Source organism: Heteronotia binoei, chromosome 12 (assembly GCF_032191835.1).
Source record: "Heteronotia binoei isolate CCM8104 ecotype False Entrance Well chromosome 12, APGP_CSIRO_Hbin_v1, whole genome shotgun sequence".
Taxonomy (NCBI): Eukaryota; Metazoa; Chordata; class Lepidosauria; order Squamata; family Gekkonidae; genus Heteronotia; species Heteronotia binoei.
Window position 1 is genome coordinate 52,108,079 of NC_083234.1, and position 16,254 is coordinate 52,124,332.

At 41.2% G+C, this 16,254-nt stretch overlaps 1 protein-coding gene across 1 annotated transcript in view; it reads left to right on the plus strand.

Moving 5' to 3' along the window:
• Positions 1 to 16,254, plus strand: part of PSMB7 (proteasome 20S subunit beta 7) — a 31,888-nt gene that overhangs the window by 5,617 nt on the left and 10,017 nt on the right. The window contains exon 6 of the mRNA XM_060251143.1: positions 4,484 to 4,542. Within this exon, the coding sequence (XP_060107126.1) occupies positions 4,484 to 4,542 (59 nt within the window). The remainder of the gene's footprint in view (positions 1 to 4,483; positions 4,543 to 16,254) is intronic.

Genomic DNA, 16,254 nt, shown 5'->3' on the forward strand with positions numbered 1-16,254 from the left:
ATCAAATTAAAGTGTTTATGCTGACAAAGGATAAATGTGGATTTCAGCAAACGATGCAAGATTGTCTGATTGCTGGCTTGTCTAGAAAAGCTTCTGGCCATAGCTATATAATGAAATGCGTGCATAAAATTAAAGCACTTGAAGTCTGCAGTTCAGACTTGGGAAGCGGCAGGCTGCATTCCGGTGGTCTCTAGTGGCTGAGCCTGGTCTCTTGGCACCAGTGTTGTTTCATATTCATAAATCAGCTCTTCATGCATTGGCAATGTCTGTCTGCTGCACAGGCGATGCCACCAAGAGACCAGGCCTCTCAGCCAGGAACCAGAGTGAAAAATGATGCCGATCGATGGGTCTGTGGAGAGCACTGGATTTCTACCCAGGATGAACAGCAAATTGAATAACAATGAGCATTTGTGAATAAGTGCCCTGTCAGGGACTGCTGACACTGATGGATTAGAGAAATCTAAATGTTACTCTCTTCACACTGCATACGTTCTCCAACGTGGCAGGCAGAGGCAGCAGTGGCAGCAAACAAGTCGTTGGGTTCTGAAGATGTGCACTGCTTTTTTGTGTTTTATCTTTTTTGCTAAAGAAAAAAAATTATACAGATGCTCATTTAGGTATTAGAATCTCCAATTCCTGCTTAACCTTGGACACTAAGATTAAAAAACAACAGCAGAGGTGTAGCTCTCCAAGGCATTAAGTGCACTACAATCCCGTGGTCTGATTAAGTGTATCAGATGCATATACAGTGATTTCCAGGATGTTTTAAATTTAATTACAGCCTAGCACTTGTGTCCCCATCTAGCCAATCCAAAGCATACACAGTTACTCCAGTATATACAACAAGCACCGTTTGAGCAGAAGATGTCTTAGTGCCTGGGCAGTGTTATGCACCTTAAGTGTTTTTACATACAAATGGGCGTTTGCATGCTGAGGATTCATAATGCTGAACAGAGCAAGGCAGCTGCTGAGCGACTTACTGGATTTTGCTTTTGAAAAAGGTCGTGGTGTTATGCTGCCCATGCTAAGAGTGTTGTATGACTGTCCTGTTCAGGGCCTCAGACATTAATATAATTATTGGAAATAACAGAAAAACCACCAGAAACAATGAAATTTATACAGAAACGTGTATAAATACGTTTTAGTGCAAGCTTAAATGAAACTTAAAACTATGGAATGCTGAGCTTTCAACATACGAATTTTCCCACACAGTCTTTCAGTAGCCCTGTAAATCAGCTTTCTTCAAGTAGACTCAGTTGTGGGTGAACACTTTTTCCTCAGTGCCTGACTCATAATGATGCAGAGAGAGTAAGGAAGGAACCGCTTATGAAAGGACTCCTCACGGTTTCGATCAGTTTGTCAGCCTCCTTTTCCCGATGCTATATGGAGCCTCAGCTCAATTTTTTCAACATGGGTCTACGCATGCTCTCATCACTTGCTGCTGACTCTCCAGAGAGCCGGCAGCAACTGATGAGAGCATGCGCAGACCCATGTTGAAAAAATAGAGCTGAGGCTCCATGTAATGTTGGGAGAAGGCTGACAAAGTGATCGAAACCGTGAGGAGTCCTTTCATAAGTGGTTCCTTCCTTACTCTCTCCGCATCCTTACTCTCTCCGCATCATTAGGAGTCAGGCACTGAGGAAAAAAGCATTCACCCACAACTGAGTCTACTCGAAGCTGATTTACAGGGCTACTGAAAGACTGTGGGAAAATTCATATGTTGAAAGCTCAGTGTTTCTTAGTTTTGTTTTGTTTAAGTTTCATTTAAGCTTGCACTAAAACACATTTATACACGTTTCTGTGTAAATTTGGTAGCTTCTGATGGTTTTTCTGTTATTTCCATTGATTACACCGGTTCCAGTTGTTTTGATCATTAATATAATTACAGCTGTGTTAACCAACCTAGATATTATTTTGTTAGCAGTCAGATAACTGCCAGATCAGTATACATTTTTTTTCTTTAATTTTAGTTGCTGGATTTCCACCCCCTCCTTTTTATGTTTATCTTTTTCTTGAAAGATGTCAGATTGGTGCTACATCTGTTTGCCCCATCCCACCTGAACAGGTAGATAAGGTGGGATTTTGCAGGAGACTGGCTGCTGATGAATTTTATGGCAGAAAATAGTCTGCAAGAGCTGCAGGGAAAATGTTACTTCCTTTGTCTCAGGGAATGTTTGGGGTGGGAGAGAGATGCTCCTCTACTCTGCTCCTGTTTATACTCTTACGTAACTAATAGTAGATGTTAAGTGGTTGAGCTGTAGCTAAAAAGACTTTTGAGGACAGCTGACACCAGAATGATCAGGCACAGGGCAGTTAGCCTCCATCCCAATTGCATTATTTGTCCGTATTTTGCACATTGGTATTTAGCTATTCTAGTTTGCTTGAGTACAGTATATGATGAGGGCAAAATCTGGTTTACCATGTTTTACAGGCAGGGTCTTTGCAAACTTGACAGCCCATGTATGTACGTATGCATCCTTACATTTTCTGCAGTCCTCCATTCCTATGATAATGGCAGTCATTTGCCTAGATATGAATGGAATAGCTGCCATCCATTCTGTTACATCACTTTTGGCATTTCTAATCAAGGCTCCATCTTGCTCAAAAAATGGCAACCTTATCGTCTCACCTCACCCCTCAACAATAGATGCATTTTTGTTGGAAGCAGTGTTTGTTTCATAAAGAGCATCCAGAGCACAGCTTCATTTTGACTTCTCCTTGTGGTTTAGTGCCATTCCTATTGTTTGCTGTGCTATGCTGTTTACATATTCTATGAATACTGTGTCAGTCCCTTAGAAAGTTTTCCAATTTTTTGTTCCTAGTTTTAGCTTTTTTTGAAAATGGAGCCATATGTGGTTCTGAGGCTGAAATGAATAGCCATTGCCTGGAGTATAAGAGGATGCTTTGAGCACCCCACTGCTTATAAATGTGATGTATTTGGTACTGTAAAGGTAATGATCCTCAACCACAGCAATATTCTATAACAGGAGTATCTGTCACATTCACTGGGATTACCATGTTCATTGATTTGTGTCTGTAAATCTGCTGCTTCTACCCTTTAAACTTGATCTATAATTGGACCTCCTTAAATGGTTCAGATAAGGTAGTCTGTATTTTCTCAGCAGTGTCACTGTCAGCTTCTCCCTTTTCATTATACATTCAGCAGACTTGATAAAATCAGCAGGACGCCTCATTTGAAACTGTTTAATCGCTGCCTTTTTCTTTTGCTAAACCATTGAGGTGGTCAAGCGATGTACACAAATCATTTTAAATGGAAAATACGGTTTTCTAGGTGACCCAGCTAAATAGATAGTGGTATGCAAAACAAGTTAAAAAGTAATAAATGCCAAAAAATCTCCTAATTGGCATAAAAAATTGTGGGTAACTTTGTTCAATCTCCAAAAGTAGAGTGGCCTGAAATACAGTCTGGGCTGCATAGAGACATCATGATGTCTCTGTCTCTATGCAAAGAAGGTTCTCTTCTGAACAAAGCAAGTTTAAAAATACAAATGGTGCGCAGCTGCTTCTTAAAGTCCACATGTAGGATGTGCTTGTGAAGCCTGTGATTTGGTTGGGTGAAAGGGGGCTCTTGCAGAACTATTCTTGAGATAATCTGATATGTATGAGGTGTGAATAAATCCTTGCATTTTTCACATCTGCCACTTTGTCTGCTTTACTTTTCAGAGCAGACAGTAGGAACAATACCAAAATGAATGCAATGTAATAATCTGATTTAATGTAGATGAAGAGAAAGAATAACCAGGAAGCAGAAGCCAGCAGCTTTCTTAATATTGCTGGCACATCTTCTATGCCACAGTGAATACACTGAACTAATTCATTAAAAGTCTGTTCCTTCCATCTGCTTCATATATTTAAACTTCTAGCCTACCTCAGCCTCAAAGACTCTGACTGGCCAGTAGTGGTGACATAAAATTATAGATTAAGAAATAGCTATTTTATTTTAAAGAAGGGGGAGTGGAATCTAAGAATAAATGTATGCTTTATAAGATTGTTTAACTGCCTTGTACTTCTGAGCAACAGACACAAAGCCCTGCTTCCTTAATAACCTATTCCAATTTGCTTTTTGAAGTCCATTCAGTTTCAAAAGCAGTTTTGAAGTGTTGTGGGTGTTGTGGTCCAAGGAACACAAGCTCCCGCCTCTGGTATGTGTATCTCTGTTTAATAATTCTGCTGCTGGGAATTTGCAAATGCAAGTTGGATCAAAAGATCCAATTCTCAAGCTGCTTTCAGAGTTGGGTGGTTGTAAATGCAGGTGAGGGGGATGCCTGCTGAAGTTAGTGATGATGCTCTCAATAAGGGACATTCAAATGGTCAGTAGCTAAATGAATATTAGAATTTTTGAAGAGCCAGTTTTTATGGCAAGTAGCACACCATTTTGCATTTCCATTTTCTTCTAAGCAAAAAATGCATTTCAGTGCCATTGCAGTAAAACTAAAATAAATGATCTCTCTGCTGATTTCAGGTTCCGGTGCTTTGGCAGCTATGGCAGTTTTTGAAGACAATTTCAAGCCAGACATGGAGGTATCCCCCCCCCCAACTCTTTCCACTGTGTATTTGCATAATTGTGACAGAGGTGTCATGTGGTATGTTGTTCTGACAAGGATGTACTGTTTAGTTTTAAAGCAGGCCAAGCCACTGCCCCAATCTCTTCAATGAACTTTCTTGATGTGTATTCTTCTATAAGAATAAAAGGGAAACAATATGTTGGGGAGGGCATTCTGGTTTTTACCTATAGCCTCATTTGTGGGTTTTGCCTGCCTATGATCCTACATCTGTTTTAATAATTAATTGCATAAAGCATATGGATCTGGAATAGGGTAACTTGTTTGTTTCTGAACAGTGGCTGTTAATAAAACAATATGGAGTATCATAGGATTGAGATGGCATTAATATATAGGTGGGTGTGGTGGTTGATAGTGTAGTGAGCTGTATTGTAGGTGTGTAGACATGAACTGGAGCACGGATCTCATGGTCTTTCCTTACACTTTGAATTTTATGAATTTTGTGATATAGAATTCTGTTTTGTTAATAACTTCCGTGTTTGTCAAAGGAGAACTAATTTTGCCACAGATTTTTTCAACTGAGTATGTTTGGCCATTTGATGCCCCCTCTCATCATTTGTGGTATTTGAGCAATTTATATTATTGTCAACCTACTGTGATTAGCCAAGGACCATGACAAAGGGATTTAATCTGCAAGTGCTCCCTGGGTGTTAATATTATTTGTACTTTGTTCATAAAGATGTGAGTATGCAGAGAGGCACAAAGCTGTAGGAGGCATTATCTCTCATACTGGAAAAATATGACATTTGGGCTTGTTTTGTGAACATGCAAGTGTAGAAATCTAGTCCTTGGTCTGCTGAAACAGGCTGCTTGAGCTTGAGTAGTAATTTAGCTTTAAAGCATCACAGTATTCTGGCACTACCAATCAGTGATGTGGGTTTTCCAGGAAAATTTGAACTGGAAAACTTCTCTACTCAAATTTAAATAAATAATTTGAATATTTAAGTAGTGTTAAGGAAAGGAGGCAAATGCATTATGAACAAGCTTAGACCATATACAAGCATTTAACATGATTGATTTACAGCACAACAGCCTTGACAATCACTATATGTACATATGTGTCCCACAACACTGACACCAGTTAAAAGTTGTGTCCGGTTAACAGATTGTATCCTACTATTCTAGTGAGCAAAATTTGCAGCTTTCTTCCAATTTCTGTGGCTTTTCCTCCAACAGAAGAGCCAGTTGGAATAAAGCATTTTCTTCCAGCCTGAAGTAGAATTACATGCCTTTAAGGTTGCTATTTTTTATATAACTGATTCTCATGCATATGCCTTAAAGCAGCGTTTTGAGCTTACTGTGTCAAGGAGGGATGTCAGAGAGTCCTACCTTCTCTGGAGACAAGAGAAGAATAAGTTCTTGTTTGACATGCTGGACTTTAAAGATGCTCTGGAAGTAGTGAAGTCTGGTGACAGGTTGGAGATGATGAGCCCTACCTGCCTTACTGCTGGTGATGGCACTTGTGGACTCTTGAGCCCAAGAATATGTTCTGATGAAATTCACAGTCAGCCATTAAGATTAGAATCCCATGCAAATGTGCTCATAGTCTCAGTGAGTTGGATTTTAACAGCAGCAGTTCTTAAAATGTTACTAGGGGATTCTCAGATGTTATCCTAATCAGTCTCCCACAAATCCATTGATTCTTCCTCAGAGATAAACAAGACAAGGCCATCATGTGGATAACTTACTGCCCTACTTCCCCGATTCAGAACAAAAGTCAATCACTCCTGTGATTAATTTGCTCTGGATTGAAATGTAGGGCAGCAAGTGTGTTCAGAAGAGGAAGGGCAGAAGCAAGACCAAATTAACTTGTGGCATTCATCAAGGTTGGAAGAACAAAATAAAAAGGGGCTGCCCCTTTTGTCCCAACTAACATGGATGGCCCCAGCATCAGCACAGTTCCCTACACTGCAGTGGCTGTGTTTAGACTTGCACTTGACTCTGTCCTAGGGCTTTGCTTGGTTGCATACACTGGAAATCTATTTTGAAGGGAAGGTGCTGTATCTCCATGAGATAAAAGAATATTCCAAACTAAAATAGGCAGCCTTCTGTATAATGGTTGCATACACTGCCACAAATATTTTGGTAGAGTACCATACAACCCAACTATGTATGTATCTGGTAAATCCAAGAGAAGGTTCATCCCTCTAGTTCATTGCCTTATTCCTTTTCTTTTGTCTTTCAGCCAGGGAGGCACTGTCTCCCATGTTAGACAAAGGATTTTATTGGACAACTGAGTTTTTAAAATCTGTGTTTGCTCCAATTGGTGTAAAATGGGATGGACTTTCAATATACAGGTAAAATTAAAAATGGCATATGCAGGGGTGTGAAATTATACTTTTGTAGGGAAAATATTCTGGCAATGACTTTTATCTTCCATCTTTAAGGGGAAACTGAGTTCTGCTTTTTTGTCATAAACAAACTGGACTATCTTTTTAGTTGAGTGTTCCAAGACTTCGTCACATAAAAGCATGAAAGGTTTGCTTTTTGGAAGGGCTGAATTATATCTGGCAAATCTCTAGGTATTGAAGTGTAATGTATGGAATTTGTTGACTGCTGTTGTGGTGGAAAGAACCTTAAAATTCTCCAGACTCCTATCATCAAAATGGGTAGAAAATTGGTATTTTTTCCTGTTAAGATGAATGCTACTCCTTTTTGCACTAATTGTCAAAATATCTTGATAGAGTTCTGAAAGGGTAGTGGTGTACTGCAAGACCATCACATCACAGAGAAATGATTCAAAGGCAAACTGTCCTGCACCCTCTGGTATCAACTTGCAAATTAGCATCTGGAATCTAATTAAACGAGCTTAATGAAAGTAGCAGCTGAATACTGCTGGAAAAGACAATCAGCCTTTTCCCCCTCTGATATATATTCTGTACTACTGAAGCTATTCACCAAAAGCATCATGTGAGCGCAGTTAAAGGCATTAGCATTTATTTGAAGGGTAGGGACTGTTTTTTCATTCTGTTACGCTTTTGGCATGCGCCGGCGTCCCTAGAGAGCCGTGCCACAACACATAGTGCACAATATTTATAAATCAGTGACAGGCAATAATAGCAACTTGAAAAATTTCTTTTGCTGGAATTTCAAGTTGAGAGCTGCCAAAAGCTGAGAGGATCAAACCTGCTCTGGCAGCTGCTGTGCCCTACAGTGAGAATAGCAGACTTTGAAGATGTTCGACTTAAAGAAACGAAGACTGCAGGCTTAGCCAATTTTTGCAGGTTTCTCAAGCTCTGGCTTTCTGCCGTTTGAAGATGAGTTGTACAAGCTTCTACCACTGCCTGAGGCAGCTTCACACCAGCAGGGCCTATTTTTCCCCCCTCCTAGACGTAGTGTGTCTTGAGTTTTTGGGTAGCACATGCATTGTCAGTGCCAAGCATGACAGCCCTTTCACGGGCTGCAGCACAGTGAGACGATCTCTATCCAACCTCCTCCAGGTAGATAGATGCAGGCCTCTAGAGGAGCTGTTATAGATTGCCAAGCTGGCAGCAGCTTTTGCCCTAAAGCTCTATAGGTGCCTCAAAACAAGATGCCGAGCATGTGACTGCTGTGAGTCAGGTACAGTTGCTCACGTGCGCCCCTATACACTTGACTGAAGTAGTGTAAGTGCAAGAGCAGCATGCTAGTGATTGAGTTCTTGAAGCAAAGCCATCTTCTGTTTTCAGTGGAATTCACTACTTGATACAGGGCAGAGAAGGTCCTACGTGCCAAGAGACTTGCTACATTTTCTGTTCTCACACCAGTCTGATGTCTGAGGTTTGATACTAATACATAAAAATTTGATTTCAGTTTGCAGGCAAGTAGAGAGCTTGCCAAACAGCCCTGCTTATAAGCACTCTACCTGGACTCCAGGAAAGAATGGCATCATGACAACAGCAGCCATTACTCCAGTACCTGTGGTCCTGGAGTCCTTTGAGTGGCTATTTATTTATTTAGAACTCTAATCAAAGTCTTACAAGGTGGTTTACAAGAGTGAAAATGGTAAAGTGATTGTTGCTGATGTTATTTAGTTTTATTAATGATCAAAGAATGCCAATAAAATTAATGGTAAATAACCACAGGGGATGTGGAATGATATAGTATAGCCTGATCTCGTCAGATTTCGGAAGGTAAGCGGGGTCAGTACTTGGATGGGAGATCACCAAGGAAGGCAGCAGAGGAAGGCAATGGAAACCTATCTTTGCTTAATCACGTGCCTTGAAAACTCTATGGGATAATGATAAGGTCTAGGTCACCACCACTGCCAGGTCTGCCTTCTTCTACCCTGAAATGGATCAGGCAGCTGGTCCCATATCTCAACCCCTCATGACCTGGCTATGTGACCTAGCCATCAGTGAACACTTGGCGAATAAAACTGGCGTCATCCAGTGCCTAAAACATAACAAAACTTAGCTACAGGAAAATTGTGGCAGGAAGAGAATCCCAGAATTAAGGCACAATGACAGGGAAGGTACTGTTGCTAGAAGTGAGCCTTTACAGAGCAGGACCCATGTAATGGTCACTTTCAGGTTGGACTATTTTAATTCTCTACATGAGGCTGCCCTTGTCTCTGCTCTGGAAATTGCAGCTGGTGCAGAACGCAGCACTGAAGGTGTTGACTTCATTGTCTGTGCAGACAAGTATCCACGCTGTGCTGCGTGAACCACACTGGCTGCCTCTTGAGTATCTGATCCATTTCAGAGTGTTAGTGCTTACCATTAAAACACTATACAGCCAGGGGCCAGCATACCTTTAGGACCGCCTCTCTGCATATGAGCCCCATAGGACTTTATGATCAACATCTTTTAGTGTTCCCCAGCCCCAAGGATGTCCGACTTGCCTCAACTAGGTGATGGAATGAGCTTCCATGGGAGGTCAGGGCCCTGCAGGACCTACTACAGTTCCGCAGGGCCTGCAAGACAGAGCTCTTCAATCAGACCTTTAGTTGGGTCATAGAATCATAGAGTTGGAAGGGACCTCTAGGGTCATCTAGTCCAACCCCCTGCACAATGCAGGAAACTCACAAACACCTCCCCCTAAATTCACAGGATCTTCATTGCTGTCAGATGGCCATCTATCCTACATTCCAACGGGTGCTCATTTTATATAAGGCCTGCCCTCCAGTGACCTCAAATCTAAGTGACCACCTGAGCCCAATTGACTGGATATCTGTTGAGGCACCTGTTAGTTATTAATGCTGATGTTCTGCTTTAGATGTATTTTAATTAGTCAGTTTGATTTGAATATGTGATTTTTATGATGGAACCCGCCTTGAGCCTGCTTGTGGGGAGGGCGGGATACAAATGGAATAAAATAAATCACTCAGCTACGACTGGACAGCACTTTACACAAACACACACCCAAATAGCCACAGCATCAGACCATGGCCATACTAACTAAAGCTTGTTGCATTGTAAACTCCCTGAACAGGCAAAGCAGAAAGCAGTTACTATTACCGTTTCCATTTACAGAATGAAAAACAGAAAGCAGACTACAGTAGCATATAGTCAGAACAAAGAATACAAAATTAGCCATTAGTGAACAGTTGGAGAATAAAACTGGCATCATCCAGTGCCTAAAACATAACAAAACTCAGCTACAGGAAAATGGTGGCAGGGAGAGAATCCCAGAATTAAGGCACGATGACAGGAAGGTACTGTTTCTAGAAGTGAGACTTCACAGAGCTGAACCTTTGAGGCAGTTCTTAGTGGCTGGCTGTGCCTAGTGATCTGGTTACCTCATGCTGTAGTAAGAGACAAATGCTTCCGTGCCTAACAGGTCTTAGAAACCAAGGGACAAAAATAGGGGCAGATAGATATGGGTGACAACCAGTGCAGATGCTGTCTGGAAATGCTCACATTCTCTAGGATTTGGGAACTGTGGCACATTTCTAGTCTCTCAAGAAGTGAACTACAAGCGATGATGCCTGAAGGAGCAAACAAAGGAGGCAGAGGTGGCAGCAGAAAGGCAGAGTGTAGAAGACAATAGTTTGCCCCACATCTTTCAGTTGGCCTCATAAAAAACAGAGTGTAAGGGCCAGTGGGAAGATTCTGAGATTAGCTGTGAATTAGTTTGCCATATGAATACTTGTTATTAGAATGCATAATTTAATTATGCCTATTGTTATAAGGATTAGAACTGCATTCAGTATTATTAGAACAAATGGAGTTAATGACCTTTGGAGAGAGAAGCTCTTGCCCAAAGTTCTGGATGGCCCTACCAAGGGAGGCCTGCCTGGCCCTATTATTGCACTCTGTCCAGCAGTTAGTGGAGATCTTGCTGTTCAGAGGAGCTCTGGAGTTGGGTGAAAGTTGACTGATCATTCTTTAGAGCTGCTGACAGGGAAGTCTCACTTCTGTGTGCTATGATTTCTTTCTGCTGTTTTGTGGTTGGCTTATTTTTCATAAATTGTTTTATCTGATCTAATTTTTGGTAGCTGTTTGGGTTTTGGAATGGAAAGATAATAGAATCATAGAGTTGGAAGGGACCTCCAGGGTCATCTAGTGACTAGTCCATCTCCCTGCGCAATGCAGGAAATACCTCCCCCCACGCATCCCCAGTGACACCTGCTCTGCACCCACAAAATGGCACAACTCCCCTCTCCCAAAACCACCTCCAGGATCCCTGACCAAACTGGCCTGGAGAAAAATTGCTGACTGACCCCAAAGTGGTAAACAATTTCCCTGGGTCTGTAAGAAAGGCCACAGGAACTAAGCACTGATGCAGCCCTTCTTGCCGTCCTCATGATCTGCCCAAGTTCACAGAATCAGCACTGCTGTCAGATGGCCATCTAGCCTCTATTTAAAAACCTCCAAAGAAGGAGAGCCCACCACCTGAAGAAGCTGAGGAATTGCTCTAATTGTCAGGACATTTTTCCTAATGTTTAGTTGAAAACTCTTTTGATTTAATTTCAACCTATTTGTTCCTGTCCAACCTTCTGGGGCAACAGAAAACAACTCCGCACCACCCTCTACACGACAGCCCTTCCAAGTACTTGAAGATGGTGATCATATTACCTCTTAGTTGTCTCCTCTCCTGGCTAAAAATACCCATCTTCTTCAACCTTTCCTCATAGGACTAGGTCTCCAGACTCCTCACCATCTTCGCCCTCTTCTTTATTATGTCTTAAATTGTGGTGCCAAAACTGAACACAGTGCTCTAGGTGCAGAGCAGAGTAAAGTGATATCATCTCTTCATGTGATCTGGACACTATATTTCTGTTGATTCAGCCAAAAAGTTGCATTTGATAGGATACAGTAGAGAGTTTGTGCCATTTGGAACATTAGAAAAGAGACCTGGGAATGAGGGATAGTTAAGATGATGAAGAGCATGCAGTTTTGCTGGGCATTAAAGCCCTGGTTATTCAGCTTTCTGCCAGTGCTGCCCTGCACATTTCTAAGCTGCTGCTATCTCAGCTAAAAACTGGCTTTAGTTTATTTTTTAGCAGTGTTTAGTGCCAGATTCATTGCCATCTAGCCGAGGGCTGTCTACTCAGGCAGTTGGTAGCTCTCCAAGGTCCCAGCCAGGCAGAGAGCAGTCTTCTCTTTTTGACCTGAAATCCTTTTAGTTAGAGCCACCAAGGATTCAGCCTGGAACCTTCTGCAGTGAGCTATGACTCTTCCCTCGTGAAAGCACCAGTGCAGATGTGCTGTGTGCAGTTATAGGCACTCTGTCAGTGCAATCATTAGGAGTTCAGCAGAGCTCAAATCCTTGTCCCTGGCCTTTTGCCCAGTAGAATAGGTTTTCTAGAATAATACAAATTAGAAAATTTTCTGGAAGTGATTCCAATGCCATAAATAAAGAACAATCTGATTTATGTTTATTTTAAGTTGGATTTTGTAAATAAAACAAAGTTGCCAGTACCCCAACAGTAACAAATTTGAACTAAAATATTAGATTAGAAAATTAAATGTAGTTTAAATGTCCAAAGCTTTATGTTGAGATTATTTTTTTGGCATAATATTTATAAGGATGTTAAAACAGTGTAGCATGTATGTTGCTCATGTTCAAATATAAAAGAAAACCCAAAGTCACTGAAAACTTTATGCACTAACCACACAATCCTGAGCAGAGTTGTATCCTTGTAAGTCCATTGAAGTCTTTGAAGAGTGTAACTGTGCTTAGGAGCGCATTGTAATGTTAATGCACCAAAGAACTGTGCATGATTTGCCATGGTCATATTTGACCATTCATTTTTTTTCAGTAAAATTTAAGTTTTGTCTCTGGAGATCATGATGGCACCTCATAACTTGCATTATTTGTTAGTTCAATATTAGATTGGTGATTACAGTATTCCTTTCACCTTGTGAGGGAAGACATAGAAATAAGTATTTTAGGTTTGGTTTTGATTTGACCTGTACACCTAGTCAGATGAATAACTTGATTTTTAAATTTTGCATTGTTATACGTATTTGTGCTTTAATCCCTTCCCCCCATCTCCAGTTTACATATCAAGAAGACATTATTTCAGTTAACATTATTTACACCTTTGAAATTGCCAAGTTTGCCTAGTATCATATGGTGCCCATTCATTGCTGTTTAATGAAACACTGATTCCTGTGGAAGTGGGGGAGAGCGGTTGACATTTTTCTACTTCAAATCTCTGTTATCTGTGGGTTCTGTAATCAGGTATCCTATCCACAAAGTTTATGGGATAGTCTGAAAGGGACAGTCTTCCCCCTTCCTTTCTTAAGTAGAATTTGTAATAGGATCCAACCCTCAGCAAGAAGGAAGAGGCCAAATGTTCTATTGGACATTTTGGACATATGGAATATCTAGTGGATGGTGTTCTTTGTGGGCATGAAACTGGGGCTTAGTTGGATTTGTTTTGGGAAATGAAGAAAAATGTAACTCTATATGGTCAAGTATCAGTTTAACTGCTGACAATAGGAGAATCACTGTAGTGTGCTAATTTTTTTTTTGACAACTGCCCAGACTTTAATCTTGATCAGGCACAGCAGCCTCATCAGTCTCATTTAGGCTGCTTGTGTGACTGACTGACACTCAGGAGCAGTGACAAGCTGCATATGAATGCTGGCTTCATTAGTGGGGCTGATCAAAATGCCCATGTCTCTGCCACAGGGGCTCAGGTGTGGGTGTCTTCTGGCTAATCCCCCCAGCTGACACTCGGAGTTTTAATGACTCCGTAGCAAGGTGGCCGCTTGCTGGGAGGTTTGCCAGCAGACAATGGAGATCAAGGGAGACCATCAGCATTAAGTTGGAGAGCTGCCTGAGTAACTTGCATCCCCTTTGGCAGAAAGCAGAGCTTAAGCAAATGCCTTAAAAAAAATTAGACTCCTTTGCAAAAAATGAGTGCCCGATGTTTGTATATCTGTGACAGTTGATGACTGGGAATGAGCATTGCCACTCTGGCCTTTAGTATCGATGCTCTTGTTCCACTGCATGACCTGCACTGTGGTGATCTTTCAAGGCACATTCTTACTAGGACATATCTGCTCTTGTTTCTCTAAGCAGAGGTGCTTTCCCCTGTTGATCCCTTTTAAATTCTTAACAAGGTTTGGGATATTTGGTTTCCCTCCATTAGTGGGACTGATCTAAAACTTTCTGCCTCCATTCCAAAACGCTGCCTAGAATTACTGTAAACTACAGAATAAATGATAAAACACTTTTTAATAACTTAGGTGTTCTAATGACTGGTGACCTTAATTTTTTTTCTAGCCATGTTCTCCATAACAAAATTGCTTATGGAGTTATCTTGATGTGATTCCTGTTCTGTCTATGGCAAGCCAAGCCTGGCACTCTGTATAATCTGAAAGCACACAGATCTGCCAAGGTATTTTGACTATACATTTTGGTTCATTCATTGTATGGCTGAATACAAGCACTTTCTGAGCATCTTCCTGAACTTACAGAAGAAAGGTACTAATACTTAGAATTTGGACTGAGTAATGTGGGCAGGTGTATTCACAAGCTGCTGATGTCTAGAGAGCCCTTTTCACTCGTAAGATAAGATGCAGGGATAGGTCATTATTTTTATTATTATTTATTAATTTAATTTATATCCCGCCCTCCCCACCAAAGGCAGACTCACAAACCAAAGGCTCACAAACCAAAATTTTTGATGCGTTTCTCAGGAGTCAGTGTTCAGACATATATTGCTTCAAGGATTAGAACAAGGAGGCTGTCTTGAAGTGCTGGATGGGGTTAAGAATTCTTTTTCAGGGAATTTGGGCAGAAATTTCACTGAAACCCCTCAGAATTCTTTAATGATAGTCTCTAGGTACCTTTGGAATATTGACACGGGGGAATGGGTGCAACTACAAAATGGCTGCCAGAGGCAGAGCCACTCACCCTGAGGAAGCCCAAGTGCAGGGGAGAAGAGGGGTAGTTTTAAAAATACTCTGGGAAAGAGGAGTGAGAGGGAATAAAAACACTTTGATGGCAGCTGTTGCTGAAACAACACCATTTTAATCTGCACAGCCACTCAGATCTTAAATGGCCAGTTAGTAGCCTACCTGGACAAGAGCCCCACCTGGTCCCATAATGCCCACAGGTGCCATATTGAGGACCCCTGATTTATTCCTTCCCTTTACCCCAGACTTTTATTTTCTGTTGTTAGGAAAACAGGAACATCCACACCTTAATACCCATCAGAGAGGTCACTGTTAGCAGCATGTCCCTTGCTGCAATATGGTGCACACTTCTACAGACACTGCTTGTTTCTCAGCTTACTTTTCTTGCCCACATCACTGAAGCTGAGATGAGGACAGACAGTGAAGACTGGATTTAAGAAATTGGGGCTCTTATGGCAAATTTATTCATGTGGTCTGTTCTTCCCTGTCAAACAAGCCTGGTTTATTTTGCTCTGAAAATCCTGGCAGTATCACAAAAGCACCGGTAATAAGTTGTGTCTGGGAATTTAGCTTTTAGTGATTTGAAAGCCCAAAGCAGCCTCCACGCATCTCCTTTGTGATGTGAGGTTTTAGCCAGTGGAATGGCTTCTCCTGCTCTTGTGAGGGATGAAATAGGAGAAGGTGACAATACAGAATGCTGGTTCTAGAATCATATGTTTTGTATCTTGGCTGGTAACTCAGCATAACTTGTTAATGTAAATTCAGGTTAGTAGGGAAGAATTTTTTTTAACTAAAAAAAGATAAACTGCTGATTAATTCAGTATAGAACACAATTACAAATTGAAAGGGCCACTGTGGGACTCCTGAACCCTAAAGACAACAGATGTTGAATTGATACTGTGGCATATTTCACACTGGTATGAAATATTAACATGGTTTATTGTACTTGTGGTGCAGGAAGTGAAAAAGGGGAGGCCAGGCTCACAGGCATATGTACTGATACATTGTGAAAATAGCATAAGTTCAGCCAGTTACATTTGGAAAGCTTTAAGATATAGATGCGTTACTGATAATGGAAAGAACAAAGCTCCAGTAAGCTTACATTTCTTCTCTTTTGTTAACAACACAAATCATGCAATGCTGAATCCTTTGAAATGCTTGAAGGCAAGGAAGACACACACTGAGTCTTGGCTTGCTTCATATTCTGCCAAATTTCAGGTGCAATAAAAATGACTCTGAACACATTGCAGTTCCAGTCATAGATGGAGTCTGTTTCTTCCCATTGAATATTTTTCCAAGTATTGCTTGAAGCTGCAGTGCATCAAAGGCTTCCCTGACACCGGAATGATACATCTACAAGGTGGGATACATGAATG